Below are 25393 nucleotides of genomic sequence, written 5' to 3' on the forward strand. Positions count from 1 at the left end.
AACTAAGACAATCTCTCTTGTCACTGCCCAGGCCATCAAGAGCTTGGTAGCAGGAAGCAGTGTGCCACATTGAAGAACCAGCTCACATGGGTGTAACCCCTCTGGAATTCTGAAGCTGAACTATCGAGCCTGGGATCTTGTATCCAATACTTCAGATTGGGTGACTCATAACAATAATGATCATAATAATCACAGTAATAATAAACAACAGCTCACGCCTTTCCAGGGGATGCTGAGTCACAGGCCAGTATTTGATATTTTCCAGCAGTCCTGAGGTTTGTCTTTTCTTCGTTGGCTATTTGTATGTGTTCCTGTGCATTTTTGGGTGGTGTTCATGCATGAGTATATGTACTTGTGAGGAGGGCAGGGGAACACCTCAACTGTCATTCCTTAATTGCCATCCATCTTGTTTTTCTGAGACAAGGTCTCATTGGCCTGGATCGTACTAGTATGGGTAGGGAAGCTGACCAACTTGCTCTAATGTCCAGTCTGTGTCTACCTCCCCAACACTGGGAACTGAGCAGGAAGCATGCCGCCTGGTTTTTTGTGTGTTCATGAGCTACCTCTGGACTGGTTGGCTTGTTTCCTTCCTTCCTTCCCTTCCTCCCTCCTGTTTTTTTTTTTTGGGGGGGGTCTTTAGAGTTCACTTTGTAGGACAGACCTCACACTTAGCCCTCCTGCTGTTTCAGTTTCCCAGATGTGCCATCCCAAGCCTGAGGTCCAATCAAAGAGGAACAAGCACCCACTGAACAGTGGAGAAAAGAAGGTACACTAGGCTACTGGAATGACCTGTATTTGCTCCTCAGGCCCAGGTCTCATAGAACCTCTACACAATAAACCTGGCCATGACCAGGGATGCCCAAGGGGTTTACCCACCAGGGACTTTCCATGCTATTGGGGACAAACCCAAGTAAGTTAGTTTGCAAAATGGGGGGGTTCCCCTGATCAAGGCAGGTTTTCGGGGAAGGGCTTCCTTAAAGCCACTAAGCCTGGGAAAAGCCAAGTCTTAGGAAATTAAAACAAAACCCTTTGTCTTCTGAATGGGAGAGGTCAGAGATAACTCAGGCATCTCTCCTGGAAGCTGTAAGGTGACTTATTGGGAGACTTTCAAAGAAGGCTCCATGTTGGACATGTGTGTGAAGCCACTCTTTCCAGAAACTGCAAAGCAAGCACAACAGAGAAAAAACAAGCCACAGGCAGCAGCGCCTGTGACAGACAGCTCAAGTTCAAGGCCACTCTGCTGCTGTGTGATCCCCACGCAGTATCTTGACCTTGCTATGTTTAAGCCTTTGTAAACTCAGAGATATATATGTATGGAACCTCAACTAAACTAGTCAAAATGAAAACCCTGGGGTTGGAGGAGATGGCTTTGTTAGCAAAGAGCCTGCTTTGCCCTGCAATCCAGGAGACCCAGTTCAATCCCATCACTATGCAAAGAGCCAACTATAACAACATACCTACAACTCAGCACTAGGAAGGCTGGGACAGGTCAGTGGAAAAATTTTAGGCCTATTTGTGGAACTCTTGTTATGAAAAAAAAAAAAAAAAAAAAAAAGGTTGAGACAAAACCTAGAGCCCAAGCTGGCCTTGAACTCTCTCCATATTCTTGCCTCAGCCTCCCAAGTGCTGGGATTATGGGTATGACCCCCTTATCGGTTATTATGGGATAGCTCAAACTCCTAGGATGGTGACACTAAAAATACCACCCAAACTAGTCAAAGTGACTGACAACCTATATATATATTCATCACAGCATTTGGAAGAATGAGGTAGGATGACTGTCACAGGTTTGAGACTAGCCTTTGCTACTGTCAGCTAGTCTCAAAAGAGCTGCAAGAGCTTGAAGTGCTTAAGTGTTTCAGAACACTGATTGCTCTTGCACCCACATGATGGCTTATAATCTTTTACTTTTAATTATCATACAATTAAAAACACACCCATACACAACACACGTATATGTGTACACACCCATGTATGTGTGTGTGTGTGTATATATATAATATACGTACATACATACATACATGGGTGTGTGGTCTGCATGTATGTATGTCTGTACAGTTGTTTGGATCCCTTGCAACTAGAGCTTGAAAGCACTGGGACTACAGGGCTTTGTGGCTCACTGCTACCCCCTGGTGGATATTCACTTGGACAATAACATTCTGGCCAATCTTTCCTGCTGGCCTACTGTGTTCCAGGCCCAGTGCTGTGGGGATCACAGGATAGAGAAAGTGATAAACGCTAGTTGCCTATAGACTACAGGACACAATGCCCAGTGGTGAGGCTGTGTGGCTACCTGTTGACAGGCTGAGAGGTCCTAAGAAAATTTCTGGAAGGTGATGGCACTGAACTGGAGCCAGACTTTAATGTTTAGTTGTTTTGTTCTTTGAGATTCCCTGGCTGGCCTGGAACTCCCATGTAGACCAGGTTTTCTCAAATCCAGGTATTAGCCAGCTGCTGAACCCCAGCTGTGTGCTGCTGAGCTGGATTCTGAGTGTTCAGAAGCTCCCAGAAAAGATTAAGGGGCCATGTCTTTGGTTGATATCAGCTGAAGCAGTTCACTGTACCAGGTCTCATGTTTATTTGTTCAACTGTATTTTTAGGTTACACCTATGTGGAGCCCAGAGGACAACCTACAGAGTTGGTTCTTTCCTACCACCATGTGAATTTTGGAAAGTGAAGTGCTAAGCTTGGTGGCAAGTGCCTTTAGTGGCCAAGCCATCTTACCAGCTCATAATAAATTATTAATCTACTTTCTCTCATGCACCTACCTACTTTCAGAGTTCAAAGGATGTGGATGTTCTGCTCTATCATGCTCCATTTTATTTCCTTAGACAGGGTCTCTTACTAAATCTTAAGTGTGACTAGTAGCCAGAATGTCCTGTCTCAATCCCAACAGCACTGAGGCTACATAATTGGTCATGTCCAGCATCTGCCATGGGTGCTATTACTTGAACTCAGTCCTCAGCAGCAAGAGATTTTAACATGATTTTAACAAGAGTCATGGACTCAGCCCAGCAGACTTGGGTCCTGGGATTACAGGTGTGTGCTACTACACCCAGTTTCTGCAGGGTGAGGCTGGAAACCAGAGCTTCCTGGATGCTAGGCTAGCACTCTACCAACTAAGCCATAGTCTCAAATCACTTAATTCGTTTTCACTGGGACAAGGTCTCACTGGTCAACCCAGCCTGGCCTTGAACTCATGATCCTTGTGTTCCATTCTTCTATTGTCGGATGATAGGTGTGCAGGGTTGTTTTTGTTTTTTACAGTGCTGGAATGAACACCATATGTGAAACCAAGCTCTGCCACAGAACTCCAGCCTGAGTCCCATTATGCTCTTTCCAACAGCAGCAATACTTCCAAATCCTTGAAGATACTCCTTCTGTGGAGGGGAGAAGGCTCCAGGTTGCAGAGGACTTGGTTACACTGCAGGAAACCATGTGGTGGGTGGCCTTCCAACCACTTGTAATTGCAGCTCCAGGAGACACTATATGCACACACACAAAACACTCATACACATAAACTAAAAAATTAAACTTAAGCCAGTTGTGGCTTGTGCTTTTGATCCTACTACTTGGGAGGCAGAGGCAGGAAAATCTGAGTTTGAGGCCAGCCTGGTCTACAAAGTGTGTTTAAGGATAACCAAGGATACATAGAAACCCTATCTCAAAAAGACATGCACACAAATTAAAATTTAGATTAAGATGCTCCCCTAGCAGAGGCAAAGACCGGTGTGAAAGGCTATGCATTCTTCATGTTGCCCAGGCTGCCCTTAAACTTGTACCCTTTTGCCTCATGGAGTGTTTGCTAGGAGAAGAGGGAAGGCAAAGAGGAAGGACAGGCGAGAAGACAAGGAGTTGGAGAGGCACTGAAGGCCTAGTACTTCTGAGCAGTGAGGAACAGGCCAAAGCATAGCTGTCAGGTCTCTGGTTCTCCCCCATCTAGGTCCACCCTCTGCCTCAAACAGCACTGAGCCATGGCTTCCAGCACCTGCAACTGTTTATTAGACATTGTTGCCAGTTGCAGAACAGAAAGCTAGACAGAAGAAAAACAGTGACCACGACCCATAGGGACAGACCCTGCCCATCTGGGAACATGTGTATCCCCAACCCAGTGGGCCAACCTGGCAACTGTTGTCCCTCCCCCGACCCCCAGGACTTTGGCATAACGCTGATTGGAGGGCAGGGGCTGTAGACAGTAGAGCCCCTCAACACAAGCAGAAAGTCTGATGAGCGCTGGGGAGGCTGGAAGAGAGGAGACATGGGGCAAGCCATGGGCCAGGATCTGAGGGGCTGCAGAAGTGAAGGAAGTCAGGAGCTAGGAATATGGTGTCTAGGTTTCCTTTACTGGAGAAGGGCCTACAGAAGCTTGCAGACCGGTGGCAGTGGCTGGGGCAGGTCACCCACTGATGTCTTTCTCGTTGCCCGCTTTGGGGACGGCTTCCAGCAATGGGTCCCCAGGGCCAGCCTCCTCCCCCTCCTTGGCCTCACCAGACTTGGAGTTGGGGACCCAGAGCCCAGAATCGATGCATCGCTGCATGTGATACTTGGCATCCTGTGGAGGAAGAGCAGAAGCAGGGGAGGCTGTGTCAGCACCATGGTGGCCCCACCGTCTGCTACACTTCCTTCAAAGCTGCTTGGCACCTACTCTACGGAAAAGGCTAGTACTATGGCTCAGCTGGTAGAGCATTTGCCTAGTGTTCATGAGGCTCTGGGTTCCATTCCAGCACCACATAAAACCAGATATAGTGGTATATACTGTGACCCCACCACTTTGAAAGTAGAGATAGGAGGATCAGGAGACCAAGGTCACCCAGCTATACGGCATATTTGGGGTCAGCTTGGGCTACATCCGATTGTGTTTCAAAAAATAAACACACACACACACTGGCAGCACCACCAAATTGCATTTTAAGTACACACTCCCTAAGCTGACCAATGTTCCAACCCATTTGCCATGAAGAGTGGTTGCAAACAGAAAGGCATCCAGAAGCTGAAAACAGACAGGATGGCATCAAGTGTAGAGCAAAGCTCCGAAGACATCTGTCTGTGGCACTGGGCATGGAGCCCAGTTGCTCTTAGCAACAGCCACAACTTGTCTGTGCATGCATATGGAGGTCAGAAAGCATTTGTGGGCATCAGTTCTCTCCTTCCACATATAGGTCCCAAGGATAGAATGTAGGCTGTCAGGTTTAGGAGCAGTACCTTCTGTTGGGATTATCTTATGGCCTTCACTAGCTTTTTGAGGCAGGGACTCAGAATGGAGCCCATATTGGTCTCAGCTTACAAGCCTCCTTCCGAAGCTATGACAGTATGCCAGAAGTCTATTTTCTTTTCCGTTTTTTTGGAGGCAGGGTTTCTCTGTGTAGCCCTGGCTGATCTGGAACTCACTCTGTAGACCAGGCTGGCCCTGAACTGAAGAGCTCCGCCTGCCTCTGCTAACAATTTTTTTTAAATGTATGGGTGTTTTACCTACATATGTCTGTCTATGTACCAGCTGTAGGTCTGGTGTCCAAAGAGGACCAGGAGAGAGCACAGGATGCCCTGGGACTGGAGTTACAGATTGTTGTGAGCTACCATGTGGGTGCTGTGGATTCAACCTGGGTCTTCTAGAAGAGCAGCCAATGCTCTTAACCACTGAGCCATGTCTGTAGCCTCTCCTTTGATCTTAAAGACTGGCCCTAATGTATCTTAGCCTCATTAAGTTAGCAGACAATGACTTTGACTTGATTCCTGATCCTCTTCCTGAGTGTGATGACAGCAGGTATAAACCTGCCACTACTAGCTTTATGAGTGCTAGGGATTTGTTGGGAGCTGGCCTTGAGTCACATCCTCTTGCAAAATAACTTATACCTTAAAACTCTAATTGAGCCTTATCTTGGTAAAACAGAAAATTGCTGAAAAAGCAATCTGGTCCACTCAACCCAGGAACTGAGATGAACTAAGATGCCAGGAACTGAGATAAGCAGACATCTAGAGTCTAATTATTTTTGGCCTGGGAAAATACCAGAGCCCCAGAGTCAGCACAGCTACCCCTCTCCATTTCCTCCCTGCTTTGCTTTAATAACTCCTCTTTGTGCCTAATAAAGTGAGACCTTGACAAAGATTGCTTGGTCTCGTTCCTTCTTTCTCTCCCATTATTTTCAGGTTCTAGCTCACCTCGACCCACGAATAACTAGGCCCCGCTGGTTGGGAAAGGGATTGAATGGAGGGCATCCTGCATGCCAGGCAAGTGTTTGCAACTGAACGGTAGCCCCAGTCCTGCCCAGCAAATTCTTTTTTTTTTTTTTTTTTTTTTTTTTTTTTTTGGGGGGGGGACAGGGATTCTCTGTGTAACAGCCTTGGCTGTCCTGTAACTCACTTTGTAGACCAGACTGGCCTTGAACTCAGAGACCTGCCTGCCTCTGCCTCTCGAATGCTGGGGTTAAAGGCATTCACCATCACTGACTGGCTCCAGAGTTAATAGCTTTAATTCTGTCATATAGTGTATGGTCCTAGTAACTCTGTGGTTTTAGCAGAAAAATCAATAATAAATGATGCAAAAAGAAGTGTGGGGCAGCATTTTAATTACATTTGATCCACAAAGGTAACTGGTGAGCCTTCCACTGGGATTTGTAAAACTTTGTTCTAAATATGCATTCCTATGGAAGCTTCTGGAATCCCTAGTACTGATCTTGTATATAGAATGTTTCCACAGATAAGGAAACTAAGGTGGCTAATTAGAAGCCAGCTGACAGAACTTGCATCAAACCAAGTTGTTAAAACTCAAACCTTATCTGGATTCCTAGCTAAGTGATGGAGTAGAGGCCCTGCCTAGAATTCCCAGTGAGGGAGCAAGGGTGTGACTCAGCAGCAGACATTGGGTTACATTATCCGGGTCACCAAAAAGGAAGAGGAGCTCACATCCTAGACGATGAGTGCACAGCAGGTACTCAACAGTGCTTCTGCCAGGAGGCTTGCCCCAACACACATTTTGTTTTGTTTTGTTTTTTTGAGACAGGGTTCCTCTAACAGCCCTGGATGTCCTTGAACTCAGAGATCCACCAGATTTTTTTTCTTTTTGAGCACTGGGACTAAAGGTGTGCACGACCACAGCCTGGAAGGCCTCTCCTTTCTTAGAGAGGCCCAGGAGGGACACTATCTTTGTTTTGTTATTTTGTGCTGCTGAGATGAAACCAGAGCCCCATATATACCTAGCAAGGACTTGACCACTGAGCTACACCCCATCCTCTTATTGCTATTTTGAGACAGGGTTTCACTGAGCTGCTTTGGCTCATCTTGAACTCATCCTGTCTAAGCTTGGCCTTGAACTTACAACCTTGCTCTTAGCCTCTTGAGATGACAGGTCTGCACCCCCAGGCCCACCCAGAGGCCACTTCTTCCCATGTGCTGCAGAACTTTGGGGACCAGGTGTAGACACACAGGTGGCCCTCAGGCCCACATATGGGACTCACAGTGGGATCCATTTTGCTGATGGCGTCTTGCAGCATCTGTACGTCCTTCACGTCAAAGCACTTCTGCAGCTCCTGAGGTATAGAGGGGCAGGGTGAAGACCTGAGCTAACAGGTGTGCAGAGGACAGCAATGCTCACACATCACCCTCCTCCCTCCTGGGCCCCGGGGAGTCACACCTCAGGCAGAGACTCATAGACTTCCACGGGGTCCAGGCCACCAGGGCCCAGCCTCTTCTTGCGTTCCTCCTCTTCATACTCCTTCATGGCTTTCTCTATGCGCAGCTTGGCACGGCCCCGAACACGCTCCTTAAAGGCCTCCAGTTCATATTTGAAGCCTTCCATGTACTGGTGGTCGGCTGTCTGCAGGAGAGGGTGTATGATATTCACCGGACAGTTGATACCCAGGTGTTTAGGGGGCAAGGCCCCATCTGCAGCTTTTGGAAGCCTTCTGGGGTTCCCCAAGGCTTTTCCTGAACGTCCCATAGGCACCTCAAGGCTTGGCCTTACTCTCCTGTACTCAGTGCCCCTTCCTACTATCATGTGTGTCCATCTACTGATGGCCAGCTTCCAGGCCCACCTAAACAGCACAGGCCTGGTACCACACCTTCAGGTGTCTTCCAGCAAAGTCTTATAGGCACTTTCAGGATCAACAATCTTTCAGAGGACCATATGCCAGCTGCTCTAGCTCCAGGAACCTAACACCCTCTTCTAGCCTCTGGAGACATTTGCATGCACATAAATTCACACAGCACACACATACATGATGCACATAAACTCAGGCACACACACACACACAGACATCAACAACAAATAAACATGTGAAGTAAATAAATAAAAACAAATACAGGGTCAGCAAGGTGGTTCAGTGAGGGAAGTGTTTGCCACACAAGCCAACAGCTTGTCTGCCCACTGGAACCCACACAAAGGTAGGAGAGAATCAACTCCAAAGTTGTCCTCTGACCATGAGGTCACATACACATCATACATACAAACCATAAAAATATATACACCACACACACACACACACACACACGTACATATATGCCACGTACGCTCACACACACACACACACACACACACACACACACACACACTCTTTAAAGATTAAAAAGAAACAAATAGGGCCGTTTTTGGCCACTTTCATTTCCACACCACTCTGAGCCCTCCCAATAAAAGCTCTAACCACAGGTCCCTAGTTAGTGTGTACAGGAGCCCATCCATACCTTGATCTTGGTGAAAAACTGCCGGAAGCAGGCACGGGGGTCGACCTTCAAACTCTTGGCCAGCTCCAGAATAAACTGCATCACCATGGTCTGATGAGCTACCTGCTCCATCAGTGCACATTTCTGCCAGGACAAAGAGGCAGGGTGTCACCAAGCAGCCATGTCTGGGAGTGTCTGAAGCTAGACAGGGCTTTACTCACCTCCTCCACCTCCAGGTCAATGCACCAGATAACTAGGTAGTTGGCTGTCTCCTCACACACCAGGTGGGCATGGTCTGATAGGTACTTCTGGCTGTCGTCCCAGCGATGGAGCATGCCTGCAGGGAAGGGTGTTGCAGAGGCAGTTGGAAGCCCTTCCCTGGCCTTGACTCCCAACCAGAGGCCCTGAGCAGGAACTTACCGAAATGCTTGATCTGTTTCTCGTACTTTTCAACGAAGGTCTTGTGTTTCTGCTCTCTGGCCTCCTCTGAGTCCTCCTCTGCCTTCTCAGGCTTGGTATTGACCATACTCTGTGACAGGGTGAGAGGGCAAGTGGGCTGGGGCAGGGCAGGGTTGAGCCTTGGGTGCGGGGGCCTTGGCCGCCGCGCCCATCCTGTCCACTTCGGAGACGGTGGTGTCGCTAAGTACAGCAAGGTGGCAGAGGCGTGGCCGCGGGCCTTAGGGCAGATCAGAGGGTATGGGTGGGCTTCAATGGTCTCTATCAGCCAGTCTCACGAGCACACTCCCACCTCCCCCACCCCACCCCCGTGACTCTCTGCCTGCCTCTCCTTGTCAGAATTATTTTCCTAATGTGCAGGGATGAGGAGACAGATATGGACCTAGGGCCTTCCTTCACAGTTCACACAGGTCTAGTCTCCACCACCAAACCATGCCCAGCCCAAGTCTGACTGAGCTCTGCAGCGCTCTCTCCCGTGTCCCACCTTGCTGAAGCCGTCTTTGCTGAGGGTGTCCACATTCCAGGGCATGCTCTTCTCCTTCTTGCGCATGTCTTCCAGCTTCTGCTCCCAGCTGCGCTCCTCCCTGCGCAGCTGCTGTGCCTCAGCTCGAAGCCGCTCAAGCTCCACCTGGCCACTGCCTTCAGCCACTTCCAGCTCCCTTAGCTTGCGCTGGCAATCAGCTACCTTTCGCTTGCATTCACGACAGCCCCGATCCAGTTCCTCCTTCTCCTTCTGAAACTGCTCCATGCGCTCCACTCGGGCCTGTGGGCAGGGACAGCTAGCAGCTGGTCACTTAGAAAAACAACTTTAAGCTGGGTGGTAGTGTTGCATGCCTTTAGTCCCAGCACTGGGGAGGCAGAGGCAGGGCATCTCTGTGAGTTCGAGGCCACCCTGGTCTACAGAGCTAGTTCCAGGACAGGCTCCGAAGCAGTACAGAGAAACCTTGTCTCAAAAAACCAGAAAAAAAAAAAAAAAAAAAAAAAAAAAAACAAAGAAAGAAAGACAGCCAGGCATGGAGGTGCCCACCTTAAGTCTCAGCAGTTAGGAGGCAGAGGCCCAGCCACAGCCCTGGGGTTTCAATCTCTGCAATGGACACAACCCCAAGAGATATGTACACCAGTCTAAGCTCTGGCCTCCCAACTTCCACCCAGCCTACCATAGAGGACTAGACATACCTTGGTCAGAGACAAATCCTGGGTCCTTGCTATAGTTCACATAGTCATGTGCACTACCTGCTGGTGAACTGATGCCACATTTTTACAGTTTTTTATCTTACTAACAAAACCACCTCTCTATGTAGCGGAGAACGAACCAGAACTCCTGATCCTCCTGCCTCTCCATCACAGAGGCAAGGTAGAGCAACAGGAACTGGTCACATGAGGGAGCAACTTGGCAGGAGTGCCCTTGTTCAGCATTTTAATTTTGAAAAAGTAGATTCGAACAATTCATTTATTTTTGTGTTGTATGCATGCTCACACATATCACAACAACACACAGAGAGGAAATGTGAGAGCCCCACTGTGGGTGCCAGGGGTTGAACTCAGGTTGTCAGGCTTGGTGGCAATTGCCTTTACCCACTGAGTCATCTTGCTGGCCCTTGCTTACTTACTATCTGAAAACATCGTAGGTTGCACCAGCAGCACCATAAACAAAACCAAAGAAAAACCCAAGAGGCCATAATGGAGCACTCCTGTGACCAAGCACAAGACTCTGTATATACCAGGCCAGCCTAGGCAACTCAGCAAGACCCATCATGAAATAAAAATTAAGGCCAGGCATGGTAGCAATTGCCTTTAATCCCAGCATCATGAAATAAAAATTAAGGCCAGACATGGTAGCAATTGCCTTTAATCCCAGCATCATGAAATAAAAATTAAGGCCAGGCATGGTAGCAATTGTCTTTAATCCCAGCAACGAGCAGACGGAAGCAGGCAGATCTCTATGAGCTCAAGTAAATACAATAAATTTTAGGGCCAGCAAGATGGTTGGGAAAGTAAAAGTGGTAGCAGTCAAGCCTGATGACCTGAGTTCCATTCCTGAGACTTACATGGTGGAGAGAGAAGCAATTCCCAAGTTGTCCTGACACAGCAAGAGTCTTCACTTTTAACAAGAATTTGGCCTGGAGAAAACCATGTATGTATGTATGTATGTATGTATGTATGTATGTATGTTTTTTTTGAGATAGGGTTTCTTTGTGTAGTCTGTCCTGGAACTCTGTAAACCAGGATGGTCTGAAACTCAAAGATATACCTGCCTTTGCCTCCTGCTGAGATTAAACATGTGTGCCACCAAGCCCAACCAACCAAACCAAAACAAAATGTATTACAAAGTTGTTACATAAGTGTGGATATATAGATGTGAGTGCAGTACCAAAGGCTAAACTTAGGGTCAAGTACTACAACCCCAGCAATTTTATTAATTTTGTTTGTTTTGTTTTTAGAGACAGGGTTTCTTTGCATAGCCTTGGCTGTTCTGGAATTTACTCTATAGACCAGGGTGGCCTTGAACTCAGAGATCAGTCTGTCTTTGCCTCCAGAGTTCTGGGAAAAGGTGTGTGCCACCATAATCCAACTTTAATTTGTTTTGTTTTGATGAAGTGTTTCTATGCAACCTTGAACCTGTGGTGAAACTCCTGCTTTTTTGTTCCTAGGGCTAGAGACAGGCATGTAACACCTGACTGGCTTTTCACTTTAAGAGACAGATGGACCAATGGACCCATGCACACACATGCGCATGCGAATACACACACACACACACCTGGGCAGTGGTGATACATATCTTTAATTCCAGCACTTAAGAGACAGGCAAGTGGATCTCTGTGTGCCTGGTCTACAGAGTGAGTTCTAGGACAGCCAGGACCATCTCACAGAGAAACACTGTCTAGGAAAACAAAAACAAAACATACATACACATACACAGCATTAAAGTAAGGACCACAGGAAGTTGGAGACTATATAGATAGCTCCCAGGAAGAACACTGTGCAAGGACAAGCCAAGTTCAGATCCAGAGCATTCAAGAAAAAATGGTGCTGCCTGTAACCGCAGCACTGTAGGGAGCACACAGGATGGCTAGGGTCAGTGAGACCTGTCTCAAGGGAATAAGGCAAAGAGAGATGAAGCAGGACCCGACATCCTCCTCTGTCCTTTGCATTCGAACCCACACTCATGTGCACACAGGACAACAAAAGTCTCCTTCTATGGCAGCCCTGGCCTATGTCATGTTCTCCCAAGGGCTCTTAGGTCAGCACCTCAGTGGCCCCAGACAGCAACAGGAAGTTGACAGGCTGCTGGCATTCTGGAGGATGGCCACCATTCTCCCTAGTGTCCTCTGAGCAGCTGCCAGGGAAGGCTGAAGCTAAAAAAAAAAAAAAAAAAAAAAGGGGGGGGGATGATAGTGGCCAGCCCGGCTTACACCTACACAGGAGTGGCAGCGGCAGGCTGACCAGGCACAAGTAACAGGTGGTGTGGGAGCTCCTTACACAAGGGCCACTGAGGGTCTCAGAATTCTGACACCATACAGCTCATTGGAAGGAGCCAGAAGAAATCCCACATAACACATATCTGGTCACAGAGTCTAGGAGGTGGGGCTGGGAACTCACCTGCTTCTCAAACCTCCACATCTTTTTTTCTAGTGGTGGTTCTACCAAAGACTGAACTTAGTGCCCCACACCTGCTCTGCAAGTGGCCTGCTACTGAGCTGCACATAGCCTTTTTTATTTCATAATTTGACATGGTGTTTCCTTACATTGCTGACCTCACTCTATGTTGTCTAGGCTGACCCTGACCTCACACTACATTGTTGAGAATGGTCTTGAATTTGTGATCTCCTGCTTCAGCTAGAAAAATAGACCTACACCACTGGGTCAAGTTGGGATTCATGCCACAGTGTGTGCATGTGGAGTGTGGAGGTCAAAGGACAACTTGTGTTACTTCTCTTCCTACCACTGAATAGAAGGGATTAAACTTGGTTATCAGGCTTGGTGACCAGTGCCTTTATCTTGCTGGGCCTTTGCTGTTTGTTTTTAGACAGTGGTTCATATAGCTCAGGCTGGCCTCCACTGGCTATATGGCCAAGGATAGCCTTGACTGACAGCCATGTATCACAGCTGGCTTTGAATTTGTTTAGAAACCACAGGCACACTTAAAAAGTGCTGACAGTAACTATTACCCCATGAGGCATACCTAAACAGTGCTGACAGGAACCATTACCCCACAAGACATACCTAACTAGTGCTGACAGGAACTATTATCCCAAGGAAATCAATTGTTAAATACCGGGAAACTTATACCAACCCTATGGGTCACAGAGACCCTATTCACATCCTCAGAAAGACTGAGGCACAGAGCAGCCAAACAGAGTCGTGCAAGCCACAGCACATCAGGGTCATGGGCTGGGAATGACACCTATCAATCAGGCCTCAGAGCTTCTGAATTCAGTCCCATCACAGCCAGATGCAGAAGAAGCAATGTTAGAATGTCCACCAGAGCCTGCCTATCCTCTCACATGTGCTGGGCAGAAGGTCCTACTTCCACAGCAGCAAGATAGGAAGCAGGCTCTGTACTAGCAAAGGGGAGGCCTCCCTCCCACTCAGCAGGCCCCAACTGTTCTCCATGCAGCAGGAATATGAATGTCTTTGTACAACAGAGAGAGGTGTTCCTGAGAACAGTTCACCAACCACAAGGGTCTTCAGTGCTTCCTAATGCAATGCTATGAGGCAAGGAACACTGTGATGGCAGCTTGTCCCCAGCAGCTTGCCTGGCAGGTGGTTGTGCTAGGAAACTGGAAGGAATAGGTGTGCACGTGGGGTGAAGGACTGACACTAATTTGGGGAAAAATGAGTAGGACCTTCTAGGAGCTTCCAGATAAATGAACCGAAGCTGCCCTCAGGAAAATAAAGTGCAAAATTCCTAACGGGAAAGTACCTGCCCTAAGCTTGTGAGTATAACAAGCTCAGAGGCCAATGAGAAGGCTCAGTGAGTAAAGGCCTGCCACCAAGCCTGAAGACCGGAGTTTGATCCCCAGAACCCATACGGGAGGAGAAAACAGATTCCACCAAGTTATCCTCTGAATCCACAAGGGTACCATGGACTACCCATGCACATTTACACATACATGAATGTATACTCAAATGAATAACCACCAGCATGCTATACAAGTGCTCTGTCACTGAACCACATCTCCAGACCACCCTTAGATCTTGGTAGTTCACTATTGTCCTGTGGGCAATGCTGGGCAGGAATGGAAGAGAATGGCTCAAACACACTTGGGATTCTAAGGTCTGAACCTGCGGGAATCTGTTCGGGACAGATTTTTAAAAATCTGTCCAGATTTATTTTATTTGCTTGGTTGTTGACAGGATCCCATGTGGTCCATGCCAGCCTCAAGCTTACTATGAGGCTGAAGGCTTTGAACTTCTGACCTTCCTGTTTCCATCTCCAGTGCTGGGACTACAGGCCTGTCCCACCATGGCCAGCTTTTAAGCAATGCTGGGGACACAGTACAAGGCAATGACTCACAACTGAGCCTATTTGGCTTTTGAGACAGTGTCTCATGTAGTTCAGACTAGCCTAGAATTTGCCATGTAGCAAGGATTGACTGAATTCCTCATCCTCCTACCTCCATCTCCCAAGAACTATGTTTATAGATGTGTGGCACCATGCTCAGCAAGCAAAGTGATGCTGGGATAAGTTCCAGAAGGTCCCCCAGTTAAGTAGGATGATTTGAACCGTGGAGAGAAGCCAACGAGGCTACAGAGGAAAGGGTGAGTAAAACAGGATGGGTTTGGGGTTCTGAGCTCAGGTTTGGTGAGTTTCTTTCTTTCTAGTCTTTTGTTTGTTTTTCAAGACAGGGTTTCTCTGTGTAGCCCTGGCTGTCCTGGAATTCTCTCTGTAAACAAGGCTAATCTCGAATTCACAGGCCTGCCTCTGCCTCCCTAGTGCTGGGATTAAAGGCATGCACCACCACTGCCTAGCTCCTAGTTTGGTGAGTATTCAATGATGGCCAAAGTTCATACAGGATCCAGGGTGGCCAGGATAGGGGTCTACTTACTCTAAAGGAGTAGAGGTTCTGGCCGGAAGTTAAGTGGGTAGGGTTTCCTGGAGTCTACTGGAGAAAAGGGAGTGGGGCTGGAGGCCAAATGCAGAGAAAGGGGACTCTAACACTTAAGTCCTAGGTGGAACTGAAGTCCCTAGTGGGGCTCTGGTCTATACTCCAGGGAAAGGGTCCCTGGATTATGGAATCTCAGCTGAAAGCTAAGATCAGGAAATTAAGGGTAGGATACAGCTCTCATTCAGTCTGGGAGTTGGGGGCCTTAATGGGAATTTGAGCTTAAGGTCTTGGGAAGTAGATGCCACAATCAAATCAAAAGTATTGTGGATCCAGACTCTAGGGGTTGAGAAGAGGCAGGAGGGAGATGTGCAATCAGAAGTGTGTACATGGGCTAGGATAAGGGAAAGTCTAACAGTATCTGAGGCCTGGACTCCAAGAAAAAATTCTGAGGAGAAAAAAAAAGGTTCCACGCAGGATAATCAGGACCCCTACTCACAAGGGTCAGCATTTGAGGGAGTCTAGGCTCTGATGAAAGTATTAAGAACTGATAAGAAGACTCAGCGTGTATAGGTGCTTGTGGCAAATGGGGGTGACCTAAATACCATGCCCAGTTCCAACGTGGTGAAAGGAGAGGCTTGATTTCTGTCAATTGTCCTTTAACCCACACATGCATGCTGTGCCACATGCACAGACACACCGCAATGAGTAAACTAACAAATAAAATAAGAGAGATGATGGTGGGGAGTTAGGGTCCCCAGTGATCCTGAAGTCCTGGGATGGAATTTAAAAGTCCAGGCCAACATGACGGCACACACCTTTAATACCAGCACTGGGAAGGCAGAGGCAGGAGGATCTCTGTGAGTTAGTGACCAGCTGGTCTACAGAGCTAGTTCCAGGCCAGGCAAGGTTACAGTGAGATCCTGTTTCAAATTTTTTTTACAAGAGAGAGAAAGAAAGTCCAGATTGTGGACCAGAAGGCTCCAGAGGTCAGTAACTGTGTTTCCCCCGACCCGCCCGAACCAGGGCGGCCAAGGTAAGAGGTCAGAACTCTAGAGCTGGGGGTCCCGGGAGTGGGGGGAAGGGGATGCGAGCGCACAGCCCCACCTGGTGCCGCCAGCGGAAGAGGCTGGCCGTGTCGATGTTGGGGTGCGTCTCGTCCTCATCGTCCGACACCTCGATGTGATCCCAAACGCTGTAGTCCACCATCTTCGCCTCGGAGGCCCGGATCGGCTGCCGGCTCTCCACACGGCCGGGCGCTGAACAGGGATCCACAAGGGATAGAGAGTCCGCTCGCGGAGCCCCGCCCCTTCCGCTTCCGCTCACGGCGCCGCGCACGACAGCCCCGCCCCAACATCCGCACGAACGTCATGTCCTTAGCAACGGGAGTCGGCGGCACTGACAACTGGAGGTGATTCTTAAAGGGCCAGGCTCACGTGGTGCAGCCTTCTGGGAGTTCCCGCCGAAATCCAACCGAGCATCCCTTGGGACAATAAAGATAGTTGCCTAGGAGTTGGCGGCCCACAGTAATAACAACACTTGGAAGGCAAAGTCAGGCAGCTCTCAATGAGTTCTAGGCAGGCCTGATCAACAAAGTTCCAGGCCAGCCAGGGCTACATAGTGAAATTCTGTCTCTAAAAATCAAAATTGGGGGCTGGAGAGCTAGCTGGCTTAGAGGTTAAGAGCACTGGCTGTTCTTCTAGAAGTCCTGAGTTCAATCAATTCCCAGCACCCACATGATGGCTCACAACCATCTGTAATGAGATCTGGTGCCCTTTTCTGGCCTGCAGGTGTACATGCACACAGAACGCTGTATACATAATAAATAAATCTTTTTTAAAAATCGAAATTGAGACACCTTTAATCCCAACACTTGGGAGGCAGAGGCAGGTGGGTCAGAGGCCAGCCTGATCTATAAAGTGAGTTCCAGGACAACTGGTATTATCACACAGAGAAACTCTGTCTCAAAAACCCCCAAAAAATAAAAAATAAAAATTGAGGCCTTCAGGGGTAGCTCAGTGACTAAGAGCAGCTCTTCCAGAGGACCCTGATTATGTTCCCAACACCTACATGGTGGCTCACATGCATCTGTAACTCCAGCCCTAGGGGATCTGACGCCCCCTTCTGGCCACTGCCTATACCAGGCACACATGTCATGCACATATATACTTGCAGGGAAAATATCAATACTCACAAAAAAAAAAAAAAAGCTGGGCGTTGGTTTGGTACACCTTTGATCCTAGCACTTAGGAGGCAGAGGCAGGTGTGAGTTCAAGGCTACCCTGGTCTACAAATCGAGTTCCAGGACTTCCAGGACTGTTATACAGAAAAACCCTGTCTCGAAAAACAAAACAAACAAAAAAAGAGTGAAGTGGGTTTTTTTTGGGGGGGGAGGAGGGATCTGGTTTTGAGACAGAGTTTCTCTGGCTGTCCTGGAACTAGCTCTGTAGTCCAGGCTGGCCTCCAACTCATTGAGATCCACCTGCTTCTACTCCTACAAGTACTGGGATTAAAGGTGTGCAGCACCACTGCCCGGCAGATTTTTACTCTTAAAAAAAAAAAGAGTTGTTTACATTTATTGGCCAGGCTTGGTAGAACATGCCTTAATCCCAGCACTCAAGAGGCAGAAGCAGGTGGAGTTAGAAGCTAGCCTGGTCTACATAATGAGTACCAGGACAGCTATGTAGACTGAATTTATCTCAAAATAAATAAATCAGTATTACATTGATTTATTTATGGGGCAGGCAGTGAGCGCTATAGTGCGCATTTTGAAGCCAGAAATCAACTTTTGTAAATCATTTGTCTTCTTCCATAAAGAAGGGATGAACTCATGTCTTCAGGCTTGTGGCAAGTGTCTTTACCTCCGGAACTTTTCAGTCTGAGGGTTGGTAAGTGGCCAGTGTTACAGCCCTGTCCTTGCTTGGGGATCAGAATGGGTGATGGCTGACACTGTCTGGAGACTTATTCCAACACCATCTCACACCAGTGGTTGGAAGGATCCTGGACGCCTGCAGCCCTCTGGAATCATCAGAATCCACCACCTCAAGTATCACCTTGTACAACCTCTAGGTGTCGCTGATGACTAACCAACGACAGCGTTCCCAGCTCTGCGCCCAGGGGAAATCGGAAGGCTATTGAGGGGGCTTCCCTCACCATCTGGGGCTGCCCACAGCCTCTTACTGAATTTCGGCTGGGGCTTGAGGGAATCCATTATGTTTTTTTTTTTTTTTTCCTGAGCTTGAGCTACCCAGGTAGTACATCCCCTCCCCATGCTTTGATACAGGATCTAGAAACTCGAGCTGCAGCCTGGGGCCAGGATTATTTCAGTTTAAGGGGTGCTACTTGCGGTGGGGTCAGGTGGAAAGAGAGGAGCTCTATCCATTTGGCTTATGGAGGGTTCCTCTTTCCAGCTTTTCGGGAGCTGTTGGAGAGAGGACTGTTAGGAGCGAATAAAGGTCTGCAAATTGGGGGATGTCCCCCATCCATGGAAGGGGAGTGGTAGTGGGCATAAAAGCTTCTTCCCTCTATGGACCCTCCCCTTCCCGCTCAAACTCGAGGAGTGGGCGGGCGGAGCAAGGGAGTCCCTTTTCTCTTCCCCTCCTCCCCCAGCTTGGCGGTCCACTACAGGAGCAGCAGTCTATCCCAGCCTGGGCACGCGCATGACAGACCTATACCCGGAGGGTCTCCCTCACACCCACACACACCAGCAAACAAAGGTCTGGACACTTGTCCCATCCTGCTGTCCCGATCCCAGGCCAGAGAGGGCGCGGCTCCTCTCTTCAGCCCCTTTTCCCAGCAAGGTAAGTTTTGAGGTTGTGAGCTGTGTTGGGAAAAGGGGGGAACCCGACTCTGGGGAGGAAGGGCATTAAGATCATGGGGTTCCCCTAGCTCGCCATGAAAGCTGTGATCTCTCCACCCATGCCTTGGTACGTTCTTGTAGAGTCTCCACCCACCACTGACTCTGTGTGTGTGTGTGTGTGTGTGTGTATGTGTGTGTGTGTGTCTGTCTGTCTGTCTCTCTGTCTCCGTCTGTGTAGGAAACCCTGGCTGTTGAGAATTTTCTGGTAGGTGAGGGGCTATTCCCCCCTAGGCTTTTGACACTGGGGCTGCCTAATGGCAGAGAACTGGGATCAGAGCTCTGGGAACCCCATCATCACCAAGCATTTCTAATGTTACCAGCTGTGTCCAGCCTCTGGGGACAGGGAGAGACACCCAAGGCCGAATTACTTACAGCTGTTTCTCTGTCTTGCATCCCTGGTAGCCCATCTTCCCCGAAAGAACCCTACAGTGTACCTTGTTTTTGTAGAGTTCGGGTAAGGGAGAATTGCGACTGCTTTGGGGCTGGGCTGAGGCTGGGGATAGGATCCCCTATTGCCAACACCATTTAACGCATCCAGATCTCAGATAACCCAGCTGTTTGCTGTCCATTTCTGGACCTCTATTTTTTTCAGCAGTGACTGCAGGCTGAGACTAAGGCAAGCCAGAAGATCAACCAACATGCCTTTACTGCTTCATCCATTTCTATGTTGTCATTCCTGTTCCCCAACTGCGTACTGTAAATGTCAGCCATGTTGTCCAGACCATAATTGCAGCAGCAAGATATGCACATAAACAAGTCTTTGTATGTAAACTTACTATTGGGATGGAAATTCTGGCAGGAATGGAGGTGTTCAATGCTTGATCTCACAGCACTTGGCAGGTAGAGGCAGGAAGGGGGGTCAGGAATTTCAGGCTGACAATGGCTATAAGGGGTTTTGAAGGCACTCTAGGTTTCAGGAGACCCTGTCTCAGAAAACAGAAGTCTGTCCTGGAATCCCAGCACACCGGAGGCAGAGGCAGAGCTACTGTTGTGAATTCCAGGTAGGCCTTGGCTACAGGATGTTCCAAGACAGCCAGACACACATAGTGAGACTCCGGGGGGGGGGGGGGGAATCCTAAGTGAAGGAAACTAAAATTCAGACTAGATTCAGATAATTGGGCAACAGGAAAGAGGGTTAACATGAACCAATTAGTCACCCCCCCCCACTTTTTTTTTCTTTTTCAGACAGGGTTTCACGTAGCCCTGGCTGGCCTTAGACCCCTGATCCTCCTGCCTTTAACCCCCAACTGCTGAGATGCTAGGTGCTATAGCCATCCTGCCTTGCTCTCTCACATAGCAGTTGAACATCATTCTTATAAAAATGAGGAAGGGGACAGTCAGATGGCTCAGTCAGTAAAGGTGCTTGCTACCAAGTTTGAAGTTCCATTTCCAGGACCACATGGTGGAGAAAGAAATGACTCCTGTATACACTGATGGCTATGCATAGCCATCTTTCCCATCCCAACAGAAATAAAGAAATTTTTTTCTTTTCTTTCTAAGACAGGTTTCTTTGTGTAGTCTTGGCTGCCCTGGAGCTCACAGAGATCCACCACCTGCCTCTGTCTCTGGAATTTAAAGGTGTGTACCACCACAGACCAGTGTTTTCCATTTGAAAAAATGGAGGAAAAAAAAGTGAGGAAAGAAAAAGGCACAATCGTGCATGCCCAGTCTCTGTACTCTGGAGGTCATAATGAAAGGACTAGACTTCCAAGCCAGTGTGGGCCAAGGCCTCTGAAACAAACAAACAACAAAGACCAGAGGAATGGTTTGGACAGTTACTAAGGGGGCCCTGTGGAGATCCAGTTGAACACAGGACCTGGTGGACTAAGGGGACAGGAGGATCCATGGTTCCAGACTACATAGTGAGACCTGTCTAAAAACAACACAACTGACTCCATTAAGAAACTGGTGCCATGACAGACAGATAGGTAGATGCTTCTGATTAGATACCCAGGGAGGAGAAATTCTCTGACATCACACAGTCTGTCTAACTCAGACAAAGTTAGTCACTACTGAACAGATATGCAGTAGAGACAGATTCAGATGTGGTCCTGGGTAGTGAGAGACTAGAGACTACAGGGATTTGAACTCAGAACCTATTTAGTTTATCTTTGCAGTGTTGAGACTTTGAGGATGCAAGTGCTCTGCCATTGAGCCCTGCCCCAACACAGAACCTACATTTTAATGCATATTCAAATTCTTTGGTTAACACATACTAATTATGCATAATATTATTTTTATACATGCACATAATGCATTTGATCAGTTGCCCTTCCTGATCTCTTGATCCCACTGACCCCTTCTATTTTAATGTCTTGTTATTTTGGTGATACAATGTTTCATTACAGTTGCTTAAAGCACTATGGGCACCTTAACTAACGGCAGTGACACCACTGAAAAAAATCTCTTCCTCCCCCAGCAACCATTAGTGCTTACAGATGCTCAGGGAGGAAAGGATCCACAGCAGCTCCCCTCCTCTTTTGAGACAAGGGTAGTGTCACTAGGGTGGCCTAGTTGCCCAGGGTGGCCTTGAACTCATGATTCTCTTGCCTCTGCCTCCCTGTTGCCAGACTGCAGGTGTACACCACCACACTATGGGCTCTTGACTTTCCATGAAATTATTTTGTAATGTATTTTCTTGTTTACATACTCACACAGATGCCACATCAAACGGTGGAGGTTTAAGGACAACATAAGGGAGTTGGTTCTTTCTTTCTACTGTGTTGGTTCTCAGGATTGAGCTCAAGCCATCAACAAGCACCTCTGCGTGTTATGCCATCCTGCTCACTGCAAATTCAAACCTTTAACCACAGGGAAATGCTTCCGCTGCATCCACACACAGGAATCCCAACAAGCACACAGCAGGGCCACTTAGCCACCCATCTAGCATTATGTCTGTCCACTGACAGTGATCTTTTGTCCATTTTGTAGTTTGCATAGCTGTCCTGAAGCTGTGATCTGATCCCAAGTGGGCAACACTGGCACTCATAGAACATCCATTCCAGGGTGCACTGCACGTGTCTGACTATCCAGAAAGCTGCACTCAAATGTAAATACAAGTAGACATGCCCAGGTTCTTTAGAGGCCATCACAGGCCTGCCGCAGCTCTGGAGGGGGAGCTGAGGTGAGAGCAAATGCTCTGAGTTGTGGTGTGGATAGGGGCTCCAGATGGCTAGTGAATGATGACTGATTCTACAATACCACAAGAGAAGCACAGTGGAGAATGGTTCCTCCTTGCCCTACAATGCAATGCTTGATGGCAACAATTCCTAACTGCCACGGAGACCTGTGAGCCCAGCTACTCAGCAAGCAGGACATGCACGCATGTGCTCACACGTGCTCACACACACACACACAGAGGACATGGATGGACACTCAAAGCTCAGAGCAGCCTGTTGTACACCTGGAAACTTCTTCATCCAGGATACTGTCCAGAGAAGGGAAGCTTAGGGTTGTCTGTGTTTTTCTGTAGGCTTGTGATAGTTGACAACTTTAATCCCAACACTTAAGACTCAGAGAATGGCAGATGCAGGTCAATGAGAGTAAGTGGTCAGTCTGGTCTACATACTGAATTCTAGACCAGCCAGGGCTACACAAAAGAGATCCTGTCTACAAAAAACACTGACATTTATATGGACAACAGAAAGGGGCTGGTCTCCACCCCTCTCCACTACTCTCTTCATCGTATTCCATAAATGCTATTTCATTTTCGTTTTGTTTTTTTGGAGACAGGGTCTTATACTGCTGGGATTATGTATATCACCATGCTGTTTTATATGGTACTAGGATTGGAACCTACATCTTTGTACATGAGAGGCAAGCACTCTAACAATTGAGACACAGGCCCATAAATTCTTAGTGTGTACCATGGGCAGCTACAGGCTGTACAGTAGTACAGCTTACTATATATACTACAGAGGATTTACATGACCTAGGAAAATGCCAATGCAGACAGAGTCCATGCTCAAGATAAGATGATCAAGTATTACAAGGGCTGGGTGTGGCTCAGTGGGAAAGCCTCTACCTAGTACATAGGAGACCTTTGGTTTCATACCCATTACTCAAGATGGGGGTGGGGCTGGGCATGGGGGCATATACCTTTAATCCCAGCACTCAGGAGGCAAAGGCAGGTGGATTTCTGTGAGTTCACAGGCAAATTAATCTACAGATTAAGTTCCAGGACAACACAAAGAAGCCCTGTCTCTAAATAAATAAATAAATAAATAGGTAATTAATAAGCCACATAACTTATTGTAATATGGTAAGTCTAAATTAGGTCAGGCCAGATGGGACAACAGGTAAAGCTGCTTGTCACACAAACCAGAAGACCCGAGTTTGATCCTGCTATTCCATGATGGAAGCAGAAAATCAACTCCTGAAAATTGTTCTGTGGCCTCCACATGTGGATGGTGGCATGTGTGTACCACTCACACTCTTATGGTTCACACATAAAAACACACACCCACAAATTATAAAATTTAAGAGGTGATTTAAAAATTTAAAAGTTAACACCAACAGCATAAAGGGATCCAGGGTTAGAAAACACAGGGAGTCCTGATATACTTTCTAGGCAGCAGAAGAGCCTGTGCAAAAGCTCTGATGTCCCAGCACTTTCTTTGTGTGAGGGACAGGGGAGACTAACAGGGCCAGCTTCTCTGAATGTCTTATAGTCTCTCAAGTGTGTCTACAGCTCTGTGAAGCAAAATTACTATTTTTGTTGTTTCTCTGGCTGTCCTAGAACTAACTCTGTAGACCAGGCTGGCCTCGAACTCAGAGATCCACCTGCCTCTGCCTTCCAAGTGCTGGGATTAAAGGTGTGTGCTACTATGCCCAGCTCTAACAATTACTATTACAATCAATAGGACGGTGGCCTCCTATTGATTTTGTGAGTGCATGGAAGATGTGTTCAGAGCATCCCATGCTTTTTTATTTTTGGTTTTTCAAGATAGGGTCTCTCTATAGAGCTCTGGCTGTCCTGAAATTTATTCTGAAGGCCAGATTGGCAGATCTGCCTGCCTTTGCCTCCCCAGTGCTAGGATTTGGGGTGTGCGTCACCACTGCCTGGCTAACTAAACAGTACTTTTATGTTACAGATGAGAAAACTGAAACTTAGGAAAGCTGGGTCACATAACCAGGAAGTGCCAGAGGTAGGGTTTGACTGTAGCCATGCTGACATGATTATAGAACCTAGGTATCAACTACCAGCTCTGTTCTCTATGGACTGAGCATATTTAGCTATTACATAGAGAGAAAAGGCACCTGTCTTTCTCCTTTCCTCTCTTTCTTCTTTTCATAGCCTGCAAAACTAAACGCTATGCTACCAGACTCTCCTGCAGCTCTGCTCCATCCTTCTGTCCCTCCCTTCCTTCCAGAGCCTTCAAAACCCAGTGATTACCAGACTCTCCTGCAGCTACACTCATTCCTTCCCTCCCTTCTTTTTAGGGCCTTTAAAAGTTTAGGTGGCTAGCCAAGCAGTGGTGGCACACACCTTTACTCCCAGCACTTGGGAGACAGAGGCAGGCAGATCTCTGTGAGTTTGAGACTGCCCTGGTCTACAAGAGCTAGTTCCAGGACAGCCTCCAAAGCCACAGAGAAACCCTGTCTTGAAAAACCAAAAAAAAAAAAAAAAAAAAAAAAAAAAAAAAAAGTTTAGGTGGAGAGAGATGCTCAGCAGTTAAGAGCACTTCCATGTTCAATTATTAGCACTCACATGGTGGCTCACACCTGTAACTACCTGTGACTCCAGAGCATTTGATGCACATACATGGTACACAGATCTACATACAAACAAATAAAATGTAAATAATAAATCTGACTTCCATATGTGCCCCAGATTCACACACATGATTGACAAAATGAAAAATAGAAAATCAGAACCAGATGTGGTGCTGCACACCTTTAATCCCAGCATTAAGGAGGCAGATCTCTAAGTTCAAAGTCAGTCTGGTCTACATAGTGAGTTCCAGGATGGCTAGGGCTACATAGGTTTCTCAACAACCTTCCAGAACAAAACGATACTACCAGATTCTCTTGAAGGTTTCCCATCTCCTCTTCCCCCTCTCCCTTCCTTCCCATTCCTTCTTCCCTTTCTTGCTCCCACCCTTCCTCTCTCCCTCCTTTGCTTCCAGAGTCTTCACAACCCAAAACTGTACTATCAGAATCTCTTCTCAGTTATATACACTACATTCTTCCTTCTCTAAAATAAGGATTTTAGCACTCTTCTAACAATTTTTGCATTAAGGTCTCAACCATTGCAGCAAGATAAGAAAAAGAAATTAGGAACAATTAATTTTGGTATTCCGTAACATGGAGGGAAATAACAGTATACAACCATGTCTTACTGGTACAGTGGCACATGACTGTGGTCTTAGATACTTGG

The 25393-nt window shown here is 47.6% G+C and overlaps 1 protein-coding gene across 1 annotated transcript; it reads right to left on the minus strand.

Moving 5' to 3' along the window:
- Positions 1-3979: 3979 nt before the first annotated feature.
- Positions 3980-16482, minus strand: Cdc37 (cell division cycle 37, HSP90 cochaperone). Its single transcript, XM_051196764.1, has 8 exons — positions 16263-16482; positions 9593-9871; positions 9073-9181; positions 8874-8989; positions 8674-8796; positions 7628-7810; positions 7452-7523; positions 3980-4552 (listed from the first exon to the last, which is right to left on the minus strand). Exons 1-8 carry the CDS (start codon positions 16362-16364, stop codon positions 4397-4399), a joined length of 1140 nt encoding a protein of 379 aa, XP_051052721.1. The 5' UTR covers positions 16365-16482; the 3' UTR covers positions 3980-4396.
- Between the last annotated feature and the right edge of the window lie 8911 nt (positions 16483-25393).

This window comes from Phodopus roborovskii, unplaced genomic scaffold (assembly GCF_943737965.1).
Source record: "Phodopus roborovskii unplaced genomic scaffold, PHOROB, whole genome shotgun sequence".
NCBI classification, from domain to species: domain Eukaryota; kingdom Metazoa; phylum Chordata; class Mammalia; order Rodentia; family Cricetidae; genus Phodopus; species Phodopus roborovskii.

Excerpts from the sequence above, each read along its gene's own strand:
- Cdc37 (XM_051196764.1), bottom strand. The coding sequence starts at position 16,364 with ATGGTGGACTACAGCGTTTGGGATCACATCGAGGTGTCGGACGATGAG. Across the intron at positions 9,872-16,262 it reads TCTTCCGCTGGCGGCACCAG|GCCCGAGTGGAGCGCATGGA; the intron begins GTGGGGCTGTGC and ends CCCTGCCCACAG. Across the intron at positions 4,553-7,451 it reads TCAGCAAAATGGATCCCACT|GATGCCAAGTATCACATGCA; the intron begins GTGAGTCCCATA and ends CTTCCTCCACAG.